The following is a 13,928-nucleotide window of genomic DNA, read 5'->3' on the forward strand; positions in this document are numbered from 1 at the left end:
AACATTGGAATGCCATCAACCCGACAACAAAGGAAAGACCAACAACTCATCGGATCAAGACCTTCAACCCTGGAGCAAGTTCTAACTTAGGAATATAACTATTTGGACAATTTCATCTTACAAGTGCATTTCGAACAATTCCAGCTAGTGATTATACAACAGTGATTAGACAATTCTTACGAACAGTGACATTTAAATTCTTTAGTGCATTTGTTTTAATTATTTGGAATTATCTTTGGCATATATTGTTATTTATTAAATTGTTAAACGTTTTAGAGTATTAACTTTGCCACTTGTCTGTCGTAAGTCTATTTATGGACTGACCCCCTGTCCCTTGGGTCAAGCATGCATAGTTAGTCCCCCCCCTAACAAAAACGCATGCCACACTGGCCCTCGGTGACTCGGGCACGTTCTATTGACTTTTATGACAGTGGCATAGTTATGTTTTAAAACAAAATTCAAAATTTTTTAATCTAACCAAAATTCAACAAATTGTGTGAACCAGCTTCAACATACGGACCAGTCTAATGGAAAAGATCAAATTCTACAACAGAATTGTCATAAGATAAGTACATTTGTCTTATTTTCTTAGTCAGATTTTTGTTAGTTTAAAAGCAGACATTCAAGAACTGCTATTTATTAGAGTCAGCTTTCAGAGCTCATTTTGAATCATAATTTTTATTTCTTATTTGTAAAGAATGGCTATCAAGTGTATTATTGAAGCATAAGGCTTATCAAATATTCATTTAGTTTCAGATCTGTAATGTACATGGTGAAACAATGGCTCCATTGAAAATTAAAGAAAGGATGGTGCTGTTGAAAACCAAGATGTGCTGCCTTATCGCCTATCACAGATCAAGAGCCTCATTGGAAAGAAATCTTATCAATCAGAAAAGTGTTTAAAAGACAGTGGCACTGCTTTCGGCTGCATCAGCAAACATGTGCTCAAGCAAGTTAATCATAATGCTAACATTCAAAGACCATCATTGTGTTATTAGTACCGGAGATCAGCTCCTCATTGTTTTATTAGTACCGGAGATCAGCTCCTCATTGTTTTATTAGTACCTGAGATCAGCTCCTCATTGTTTTATTAGTACCGGAGTTCAGCTCCTCATTGTGTTATTAGTACCGGAGATCAGCTCCTCATTGTTTTATTAGTACCGGAGATCAGCTCCTCATTGTTTTATTAGTACCGGAGTTCAGCTCCTCATTGTGTTATTAGTACCGGAGATCAGCTCCTCATTGTTTTATTAGTACCGGAGATCAGCTCCTCATTGTCTTATTTGTGGAGATGACCTCTCCTCTTTGTTCTTTTTATCTTAGAGAATATATTATTATGTTTTGTATTTTGTCAAATGTCATATATATATGCATTTCAGGTATACAATAAATTTATTAATAGACGTCCATGTAAATAGTACTTAGATTGATAATCATTATAATATACATGTATCACCAAGTCTATATTTTGTATTGGTCAATTTGTTGTTTGACTTTTGGGTTGATCAGATATAAAGTAGGGTCTCATCACCCAGACTTTGTAAATGATCCTGTACTAAGTAAGTGTGATGAACTTATTTCAGTACTTCAAAAATGTCTATGTCATGTATTAAGTAAGCCTGATGAACTTACTTTAGTACAATGTACTTACAAATTAGGTTTCATAAACCTCCTTTCAAAATTGCGTTTCACATAATTAAAGACTTTGGTTTTACATTTTATGACTGTATATATTTTTTATTTTGTCTCCATATCTTTTTAGGTCATTTATAAAATATTTATTTATGTCATGTTTGAGGACAAACATTTTTCAGCGGGGGGAAATATGTCATAGGTGCATTTTCCATCCCCGTGTATTTAACATAATTTTTAGTATTTTTCAGTGTTTCATATCTATTTTTCTATATGTTAGATAATGTTAGAATTATATGTTTATTGTCAAAAGTTGGCTTTATTGAGGAATTAAGTTTATTTTTCAGTTTTCTAATTAAATTGTAATTTAATTAAATCACATACGGCTTATTAGAAACATTTGTATATGTCACAAATGTCTTTGAGTATCTTTTTCATAGTAATTGTAAATCTTGTTAATTAGGCAGACACATGTCATTTGATAATTAGAGTTTAATCCTTTAATTGCATTTGATCATAATTTCACTATTCATATTTTTACATTTGACATTTTGTATACAAAATCATTAGTACTTGGATTAATTTGAAATTTATGTCTCAGCTTGAGTTCTTTTCAGTTTTGGTATAAATAGTTCATAGAAATTTTGATACTTTACTATTAGTCACAGTCACAGTAGGGAAACATCATGTAGAGACCGTAACACCATAGTCACTTAGGTGACCATCCAGTAACGACAGTAAGTGAGTTCCAGGAACAGAGTACCTAAAAGTCAAGTAGGAGAAAAGAAGTCAGCTTCACAACTGTAACCAAACAGTTCGCTCTTCAGTATCCAACCGGCGCGGCAACTCAGGATATTCATTAGCTATCAAGGATGTGGTTTCAAACCCAACAACTAGAAAAGACTCAAACTTAACTATACAACAACTAAGTCACAGTCACCGTTAAAACAGTTAGAAGCGCGAAGGAGTTGGAGTGATCCTGCAGAGTACCGTCTTGTTCCATTCTCGGTTATTCAACTATCAGTAACAACAGATTGCCTAGCGATCATCTGAAACATTGGAATGCCATCAACCCGACAACAAAGGAAAGACCAACAACTCATCGGATCAAGACCTTCAACCCTGGAGCAAGTTCTAACTTAGGAATATAACTATTTGGACAATTTCATCTTACAAGTGCATTTCGAACAATTCCAGCTAGTGATTATACAACAGTGATTAGACAATTCTTACGAACAGTGACATTTAAATTCTTTAGTGCATTTGTTTTAATTATTTGGAATTATCTTTGGCATATATTGTTATTTATTAAATTGTTAAACGTTTTAGAGTATTAACTTTGCCACTTGTCTGTCGTAAGTCTATTTATGGACTGACCCCCTGTCCCTTGGGTCAAGCATGCCACACTGGCCCTCGGTGACACATATATCAGAACCTAAAAGCTGAACATCAGAGCAAACATGTATTTTTATTTGATCTTTAACTCGTATGACAGACTAAAACCCAGATTATGATAGTTAACTTTTATCATTTATGACGACTTGGAAGGAGAGGTGTCTCATTGGCACTAATACTACAACCTCTTCTTATATCTAATAAGTCATGTTATTTCATTAAATACACACATATTATTCTAGAATACTTCTTTTGTTTTGAAATTGTAGATTTTGTTTTTGTCATTACAGAGAATTTTTTTATAATGTCTTGAGTAAAATAAAATCTGCAATGAATAACAAATATTATCTTTGTGTATTTTCCCCTTTTTTGATATAAATAATAACAGTTGTTTATACTTCTACAGCACTAATCAACATGGTCTTGTATTGAAAGGTTACTGGTAATATAAACAGATAAAAACAAAATATTCCTTAATAATTTACAAAATATTCCATAACATTTAAAACATCATTTTAAAACATAAATATTCAGTAATGTAGACACTAATGGACTTTAAGCAGATAACAGTTAATACAATATAGATACATGTATGAATACAGAAAACACCAATTCAACAATGCAGATATATACTGGAAAACTGTAAACAACCATTTAATAATACAGATATCTTTCGAATACTGTTAAAACAACAATTATATGTTGGAATATTGTATACACTAATTTGACAATGGAAGTATCCTTTGGAATAATGTAAACACCAATTTAACAATGCAGATCAGATACAACAATTAAACCATGCAGATATCTTTTGGAATACTGTATTTAAAACACCAATTGAACATGCAGATGCCTATTGGAATAATGTAAACACCAATTTAACAATATAGATACCTACTGTAATAATATAAACAACGATTTAACAATGCAGATCAGATACCTAATAGAATTTTGTAAACGACAATTCAACAATGCAGAGATCTGACAACTGACACAAACCCAACTATGCAGATAACAATACAATTACAAAAAAAAACCACTAACAAATCTACCCATTGAATTAAACTAACACCATTGACACCAATTTAACAGTGCAGATCAGATACTTATTGGAATATTGTCAACACCAATTCAATCACTCAGTTTTTAATTTTATCTTTACTAACATGAAAGGACATCCTAACATTTACCTATCTGGTCAGTTTATTCGTTCATTGAATAATATTTCTAGATTTTTAACAAACAGGCAATTTTCAACCACACATGGACTAGATACAATTTAGACTATCAAATTCCGAATCTAAAAGAGTTCCCTGAAATCTATTTTAGCCAAGTGTTGTTTATGACACAATTAGAATATCATTACAGTGAGACCATATTTGATATTTACTAGTAAATAAATATTTCAATAAACACTGATAATATTAGAGGAAAATAAATTAGGTCACAGAGATTGCAGTAGTGCTGAAAGATTTTTTGCTGAATGTGCCTTTTACATTACCATACATATGTCTTGTTGTCATGTTAGAAACGCAAACAGTTAAACCTTGTAGACCACACAGTAATATGAATATGTATTCCAGCCATTCTGATTGTAAAATACCAGATAAAAAGCCTGTGACCCAAAAGATACCCGATAAAAGAAGAAGGCGTAAAAACAATTTTGCATCTTGAAAGTATGAAGATTTAATAAGAAGTCTCATTTCCACGCGCAATATGCAAATCTGTACTATAACTCGCAACAGGACAACAAAATTGATCAACGTAGAAAAGACTACTGGTCCACTAAAGAAAATTATATTTGCTGGATACCTGTTTGGAAAGCAAACTGAATTTCCATATCCTGCTGATAAATAAGCAACGTCAAATTGATCTAGTATGACAGCTGGGCCAACAAAAATAACTGGAATCAACAAGCCAGTTATGGTAAAAACATGCTTAGTGAAATTTCCTGTTCGTCCTATTGTTTTGTTACCTGATTTCATTGAAGTAAGATTCTTAGCTATATAAAGAACCGATATCATCACGAAAGAAAACACAGTCAGCCACAAATAATGAAGAAAGACCCCAATAATGTAACAGAGGAATGCTATTTTAGAGGCATAACTACCAATCATGAACAAAATATTGGAAGCAATCAATGAAATAGATATGTTTTCCATGTTTGAACCTGCAATACTTGAAGATAGGTTAAACTTTCTGTTCATTGTTATGGAGAAAACTAAAGCCACAACAGACACTGAAAAGCATATGTATGTCAAGATAGCTTTGATAGAGTAGGTTAGTTCTTGGTTATCCTTCAAATCTAGGTTTACATAATATTCGTGGCAGATTACATCTGTTACTTGTATCTGGAACATTCCATTCTCATCAGCAAACACTGACATCTTCTTACAGCCAAGGTGTTCAGTTCTCGAAATATTTGCGTTATTTCTGTCAAGATACTTAACCATATCAAGTGCAATAGCATTTTTTGTGATATAGAGGGATGTATTTTGCAGTGTAAGCGGTAAATTTTGTTCTTTGCTAATTTTAATAGTGTTGTTTTCACCAGACCAAAACATATTCCACATTAAGTTGTTTAGTTGATGCTCGTTTTGTTCTATTTCATGGAGGAACGATGGTTTGGTGAAAATAATCTTTAAGTGTATTTTTGCAGCTACATATTTTTCTTCGTTGGGGAGAAAAAAATCCTTTAAGGATACTTTTTCTGTTTCAATGACCTTGGTCAAAGTCCAGCAGTAGGCAGCAGCAACTGTGATTATCTGTTGTCTTGTCAGTGACATATTGGATACAAGATAGAAAGGATCTGGATGGCTGATATAGTTTGTGTAAACTTCTAAATCACATTGGTTACTCGCATTCACCTGAAAGTAAAACATTGAGTACCTTGAATATATTTACAAGCGAATCTTATTTGATCACTTATTTTTTTGAACTTGATTATAAGTTCTAATGTGTCTAAACATTTCATAGGTATATATTAACCGTTACATTTCTCAGGAATGAGTATTATACTTGCTTGGGAATTAACGGGCCTGACCATAGGAGTATTTAGACTATATATATATATATATTTTTGGATAATAATTATATATTCCTTGTAGGAACACACAGTTCGTTCTCTGAACAAACAAAAACAAAAGCACACAAGTAACTTTCTGTATTCTTTTATCTTTTACATAGTGTCTAAGTCTTAATGTATCTGTTATCTTGCATTCACTAAGAGTCAATTCAAATTGCCTTTATACTGCCGATAAGTGAAACCACATGCGTTTGGGGCATGCATTTGTTTTCTCAGTGTTTCAACTTTAATTTTAGAAGCAAATTTCTTTTAGTTTCTACTTATTTTCATTAGATTGATGTGTACTAAAATGTTCGTATTCATGCATATGTTCTTCGTTAATTTTTTATACAAATAATGCCGTTGTTTTCTCGTTTGATTTGTTTTACATTGACATATCGGGACCTTTTATAGCCTATATAGACTTTGCGGTATGGGCTATGCTTATTGTTGAAGGCCGTACTGTGACCTATAGTTGGTAATGTTTGTGTCAGTGTGGTCTCTTGTGGACAGTTGTTTCATTGGCAATCATACCACATCTTCTTTTTTATATGCACTTCGAATGTAAAATCATATAAATAGGAAAATGAACAGATGAACAAATTTACTAAACACAATAAGAAATTGTGTTAACAAAATAAAATGTAAACACCAAATCATATTTAAAAGTAAAAGAAAAAAGATTCAATGACCTAAGTGTCTGTGATGTAGGCAATTTAGTTATCTGGTAATTGTTGAACAGTTCATTAGGATTTTTCTTCACTGAAGTAATTATTCAAACTCGACATTTGGGATTCAAGGTACGGACACATAGATAGCATGACCATGTAAACATATTTTAAAATGAACAGGCTATTATTTTAACTTGGAATTAATTTTAATTATCGAATTTGCATAGTTTCTTGTGATTAAAAATTTTTGAGAAATTCCATGCCTATTCTGTATCATAATGTTTTCAGAGGTGTATAACACTTATCATACAATGTATTTTTTGTAGATAGTGTTGTGCGCCTCATAGGGCATTCTTTTGAAAAGTTGATATCTTCTTTGTAATAAAAGTGTTGTGCGGGCCACAGAACATTAAAATACCGAACAAACATGGAATTTATTAAAATTTCAAACACAAGAAATTAAGCAAATTCCATTATTAAAAATTATTTCAAATCGACAAATTAGCCTGGTAATAATTCTTAATTGTGAGTAATATTCACTTTATGACATCAATCGTCTCTCGTTAATCATTTAAACATGTCTACCATATGATTGAAAAAGTCAAAGTTTCATATTTAGAACCTCTTAATTATAGTGACACATTTTCATCGTTCATCGTGTCAATTACCCTAACATTCTTGCATGGTCAGAACATACGAGTATATCACAAATGGCCATGACTGTATGCAGTTGTATAAACATTGATATATCTCATTTCCATCGAGGTTAATTGGCCCCGCGCCCTCAGTTATGGTTTATTGACTTTGAAAATTTGCTTAGTTTACATGTATAAAATTGTGTTTAGGTTTTTTTAAAGGGAACTACTCCTGATAAGTCAATGGTAATTGGTATGCAGTTGTATAAGCATTGGCACATCTCATTTTCTATGGAGATAGTTTAGCTCTGTACCTTTAGTCATGGTTCATTGACTTTGAATATTTATAAAACTTACGAGATACATTGTTGCTATTTTGATTTCAACTAATGCATTATATAAACTACCAAAAAGCGAGACATATCTCTGTGATAACATTTTTTTTAATACTTCTGGGATGCAAATTTTCGTGTATTTTTGGGATACAGGTAAACAATTAATTCAAATATTCAACGTATTACAATTCGCTACTAGCATATATGAAGACTTTGGGATAACGGTAGAATTTTCCTCAATCTGTGAAAATTGGTACCCCTGAAAATAAATGAATCCAAAGTAAATGTTTTTACCTGATAAGTCATCTTGCTGCAATCTTCTTTCTTTGTTTCCCTTTCCGTGAAAGAAAATAGGATAGTCATTGGGTAAATTATGTCCCGACTTATTTTGTCATATGCTGTACTCGTGCATTTAAATAAGTGACGAGTAGAGGCAGGAGCACAATAATAGTTTCTGTATAAATGTATCATTCTCTTCGCAAATAGATATACTGGATTGATGAACATTTGACAAAGTGTATCATTGTTGGTAGCTAGTTGTAACATACATGGACGAACTGCTGTACCTTTTGGAGGTATAAGTTGATAGCCGTTGCTCATGCGGAAAATATGATTCATTTTGTCTGAGTTTGACATGTTTTCATGGATATTTGTTGTGTCTACTGCAGTAAGTAGTAAAGTTAAATCAAATGTTTTATATAAAGTAATATTATGACAAAATGCACAGTACTTGTTTTTGAATATAATGTCATTACTAACAACGCATGGTCCCACCTGCAGAAAATCATCACTTTGGCAAAGACGTAGTATAGTTGTATTATCCTCCATGGGTGGACATTCAGCCACTGCAAACAGGCCTTTGAATATATTATTGGATGATTGGTAGCATTGATAATATGGTGTGTATACTGAATTTAACTTTTCATTATATTTAATGTCATGGCAACAGTCTTTGAATTGATGACATTGTACGTCACAATTACAATATTGTTCTTCCATTAAAGTTTGTGTAAACTCACACGTCCCGTACTCATAGCATGGATCTGATAAGACTAAAGATTCATATGGTGATATACTTGTCGAGTAGATATACTGTTGATTGTCCGAAATTCTTGTTTGGTCAGTCACATAACTTGTTTTCAAATGGTTTAATTCAGTAAGATTGGGTTCCGTTGATCTTATTCCAATGTCCAATCCGAGAACAAAACAGTGTTGGAAGAAATAGTACAGTAAAACCAGTATTACAATGTAATATGTCATGATTGACGAGCTGTTGTGATCGAGTTCAAGCTAGAAGATCTATGTTGTATAACTTTGAGCCATTATATATAGGCATGTGATCGATAATTTTCAAACAAATGAAAACGCAATTTAACATGAACAGGATGATATATGATTTATATACCGGTGCAATTTGATAGGTTCACATAAACGTTAATTAATTTCTTATCCAGTTCGTTTGTAATGGCTTTATTTCTTGTGGTACTTAAAATGAATTCAAAAGAATGAATGTCAAAATCTATTGAAAATGTTTTAATTGTTGCAAACTTGTAATCATCGTTCAGTTCTCAGGCAATTGATGTGCATTAACAACTAGTAAACGAATTTCATTATTTGAAAAAAGGAATATGTATACAATTATATGGCCCTCAGGAAAAGTTAATATTCAAATGATTGAATAGAGGAATGGTTATTTTCCCTATGATCCCAATAGGACAGGGACAATAACCTTTTCAAAATTTAACAATTGTGGATATGAACTATTCATGTAGGCCAGACTGTTTTTACCAAAATCATTACAATTATATAATTATTGTCTATAAACTAAAGCTAATTCTTAAGGGGGCTTCTTTTTTTCGGAGACAAACAAACGATATGACATCACAATAATTATAGGGTTACAAACTTCATTTTCAGGTGTACTTTATTTCAAGTGGTGTTCTAGATGAAAAAATACAACACAACATTAAAATAATCCTAACCTCATTGCATTGTCAGCAGTAAAACTTCGTTTTTTGTTTAAACCTTTTTTACCACCAAAGGTAACAGATTTACTAATACAAAGTTGAAGACTGTATATTGCAAATTCAGAAAGTATTATTTGGATTTATTCTTGCGATTTTGTTACTGAAGATCCTAGACCAAAACGCAATTTTATTTTTTTGCGATGATGAGAAAAAGATTGTTTTAATTCATATATAAAAAAAATCTAAATGCGAATTTGAATTATTGCGATTATAACCCTGTCGTATGTGTTGCCATAATGAATCATCGCAATAATTTCTGAATTGACAGTAAATATTTCATATCATATCATTATATGACTATAATTTTTGTGTTTTCACATTGAATAAATGCAGAGGGAATTCTCTTTGATGAAACATGATATGTGCCTCGTAAAAAGGTCACAAGAGGTTAATATAAGATTTAGAACAGTGTCAATGTATCTAAATATAGATATCCCAAGGCAATGTTAATGACTAGGTTTATGACGTCATGCAAAGTGTTCCTTTCCCCTTTTCTTCTTTATATTAGTGTATTTATTTTAGGAAATTAAAATTTATTGTATAATTTAACTTGTGTAAGTTAGCAACTGCAAACACATACTATATTTAGTATTAAAACTGGGCAATTTTAAAAGTATCTTTTTTGAGTAATACAATAAAATTATTGTTAACTTTTAATTTTATTCGATACAATGATTTATCAACACAGAGATATTACATTCACCATGAATGGTGTTATAATGGTAAATCATTGTATCTATCTCAATAATTGTTTTATCAACTTCATTTTAACTTTGGTGGAAAGTTGTTTCATTGACAATCATACCACATCTCATTATTTGTATACAGATAAAAAACTTTTCCTAACCACATTGGTGTAGTATGTGGTTTCATATTTAGGATGTATGTGGTGTTGTCATACTTTGAGGTTTAGTTGGTGGTATCATTAATGTGGTATAGTTTGTAGAGTCATCATTAGGGTGGAGTTGGTGGTGTCATCATAAGGTGAAGTTGCTGGGGTCATCATAAGGTGAAGTTGCTGGGGTCATCATTAGGTGAAGTTGCTGGTGTCATCGTCTAGGGTGTGGTTAGCGATGTCTCAATTGGATGCGTAGTCATCTTTGAACGTGTAGTTAGTGAAGTTGGTGGAGTCATTATTTAGGTTGTAGTTGGTAGTTTCATCAACTACGAGTTGTCATTATTAAGATGTAGTTAATGGTGTCATCATTTAAGTTTTAGTTGGTGGTATCTTAATTGGAGGCGTAGTTGGTAGTCTTATTATCTAGGTGATGTCATCATTATGATGTTAAAAGTGGTGTCATCATTTAAGATGTAATTGGTGGTATCATTACCTAGGTGGTAGTTGGTGGTGTCTTAATTTGAGGCGTAGTTGGTGGTGTCAACTTAAGAGGTGAAGTTAGTGGTGGCATCTTTGGTGGTGTAGTTAGTGATGTCATCATTGGAGTACAAATTGTGGTTTCAACATTGTGGGTGTAGTTGGGATCATCATTTGAGGTGAAGTTGCATGTGTCATCATTGGGGTGTAGTTTGTGATGTTCCCGTTTGAATGGTTTTACACTAGTTATTTTGGGGCCCTTTATAGCTTGTTGTTCGGTGTGAGCCAAGGCTCCGTGTTGAAGACCGTACTTTAACCTATAATGGTCTAATTTTTAAATTGTTATTTGGATGGAGAGTTGTCTCATTTGTACTCACACCACATCTTCCTATATCTATCATTAGAGGCGTAGTTGATGGTGTCATCTTTAGAATGTAGTTGATGGTGTCACCATTGGGGTAAAGTAAGTCATATCATTATTGGGGTTGAAATTGGTTGTGTCTATATTGTCGGTGATGTTGATGGCGACATCATCGGAGGTTAAACTGGTGATGTCATCATTTGAATTGTAGGTTTTAGTGTCATCATTGGAATGTAGTTTGTGGTGTCATCATTTGGGATGAAGTTGATGGTGTCATTATTAGAGGCGTAGCTGGTGGTGTCATTATTGGGATGGAGTTGCTAGTGTCATCATCATTGAGTAGTTGGTGTTTGTGATCTTTAATTGTTGTTGGTTGTGTCAGCATTTGGATGTTGTTGATTGTGTCATTATTGGAATGTAGTTGGTGGTGTCATCATTGGGGTGCAGTTGGTGGTGTCATCATTTGGGTGCCATTGGTGGTGTCATCATTTGGGTGCAGTTGGTGGTGTCATCATTTGGGTGCCGTTGGTGGTGTCATTATTGGGGTGTAGTAGTGTTGTTTTCATAGGAGTTCTAGTTGGTTGTTTCATCATGTTTGTATTAAAAGTCTTCAGATTTATGGGACATCTGTGTCCAATGGACACAATCTTCTTCATTTTGTCCATTTTTCTTTTTTTGATCTGTTTTGCTTTTTATTCTGTATTCTAAAAATCAAACTGAGCATGAATCATTTACCATGTTTACAGTAAAAAGTACAACAATAGAAGTAGATTTTCTAATAACTCATTACTAATGAATTTCGTTGTTTAAAAAATATTCTAGACTGAACAATTTATTTTCAAACATAAAAGCATTGCTAAAAAATATTATTTTTATAATGTATGTTTTTGCAAGTTGGTTGTTCATATATTGATGTTATTGGAGTGAAAACACTGAAAAAAACAATATACATAATTCTTAGAAGATTCGACTCCTACTTCATTAGTTTAGACATGCACGATATTGTTATTAGATAGACAGGATATGGATTAACATAAAATTCACATAACATTAAAAAAAAAATACAAAATGTTCAAAGGAACAGAACTTTTATTGCTGTTTTACATTTTTATGAATGATTGGAGATCTTTGTTGAAGGTCATTCTGTGACTTACAGTTGTTAATTACTGTGTCATTTGGTGCCATGTGAACTAAGAGCAGTCTCATTTCATCAAATAGCTGAATACTAGATGTGGTTTTTTTTGTAATTGTTTTATCTGGTTGATGTCGAACCCCCTACTCATTTCAATGTATTTAAATGTTATCAAATATTGCAATGATAAATTCAAGCAATGATATGTGACTTTGCAAGATTTCTTTTATTATTTATTATTATTTTTTTACATTTTCTCTTAAAAAATAAGGGTTCTGAGATCTAGAAACTACTAACAGACATAATATATATATGTTCAAGATAAAAATTTAAAATATAATTTATTTGTTCAATCTTTGATCATGTTGATGAAAGTAAAATAGTGAAATAATAATTTGGTTTTAGAAGTCAGTGTGGTTTTACCTTGTCAAAATCAGCAAAGAAACATCACTGATGAGCTATTTACATGTACATGCAAGTGAAAATTCAACCTCATTGAATCAGTATTCATGTGACTGACAATTTAACCCATTATCTACAGAATATTGTTTATGCATGTATAAGTCAAGAATGTCAACATTGAAACTGAAACAAGAGTAAAACATTCATTGACTAAATTGATCCACAAACAAACATTCTTATACAGTCAAAGTCAAACAGACTTAGTAAAATCTGATTGCAGGATATCACTATATACTTATATTTATGTTTATGTTTTATGTATGGTGTTATGTGAACATCAGTAGTTACAGAGGTCATCTCGATAGTTAATTTAATGGCGTCTAGACAAAAACACACACCAAATTCTAATGTATATTAACTAGAATAATAAATATGCATTGATAACTGTTTATTTCAGACTTATTGTAATTCTGATATGTGTTTTAGTATGTTATAAATCAAATATGAAAATATGACCCAAATCAGTGACAACATGATTTTGACAGGAAGTGGCCCTTTAAAATCATTTATAGCAGATATATAATTTGAATTTTTATTCATTTTTCAGGTGCATTAATTGGTGTTGGTATAAAAATATTGAAGATTGGAAATTGGCAGGTTAGTTTTTATCTCGCCTTGACAGAGTCAAAATGTAAGACATAGGTATGCTGTTTCCAACATCGGTAGCGGCGGCGGTATCAGCAATGTACTAGTTTGTGATTAGGTCTAGTTTATGGTGAACCACAAGTGGTAGGTCAATCATATTTGGTTTGCAGTTGTATAAGCATTGGCACATCTCATTTCCATGGAGATTATTTGGCCCTGCCCCCTCAGTCATGGTCTACTGACTTCAAAACTTTTGCTTAAATACATGTGTTAGTTTGTGATTAGGTCAGTTTATGGGAAACCACAAGTAGTAG

The 13,928-nt window shown here is 32.2% G+C and overlaps 1 protein-coding gene across 1 annotated transcript in view; it reads left to right on the top strand.

The window, feature by feature from the left end:
- Positions 1–13,928, top strand: part of LOC134698850 (sodium/hydrogen exchanger 8-like) — a 75,584-nt gene that overhangs the window by 39,322 nt on the left and 22,334 nt on the right. Inside the window, exon 4 of the mRNA XM_063560518.1 lies at positions 13,577–13,626. Within this exon, the coding sequence (XP_063416588.1) occupies positions 13,577–13,626 (50 nt within the window). The remainder of the gene's footprint in view (positions 1–13,576; positions 13,627–13,928) is intronic.

Source organism: Mytilus trossulus, unplaced genomic scaffold (assembly GCF_036588685.1).
Source record: "Mytilus trossulus isolate FHL-02 unplaced genomic scaffold, PNRI_Mtr1.1.1.hap1 h1tg000024l__unscaffolded, whole genome shotgun sequence".
NCBI classification, from domain to species: Eukaryota; Metazoa; Mollusca; class Bivalvia; order Mytilida; family Mytilidae; genus Mytilus; species Mytilus trossulus.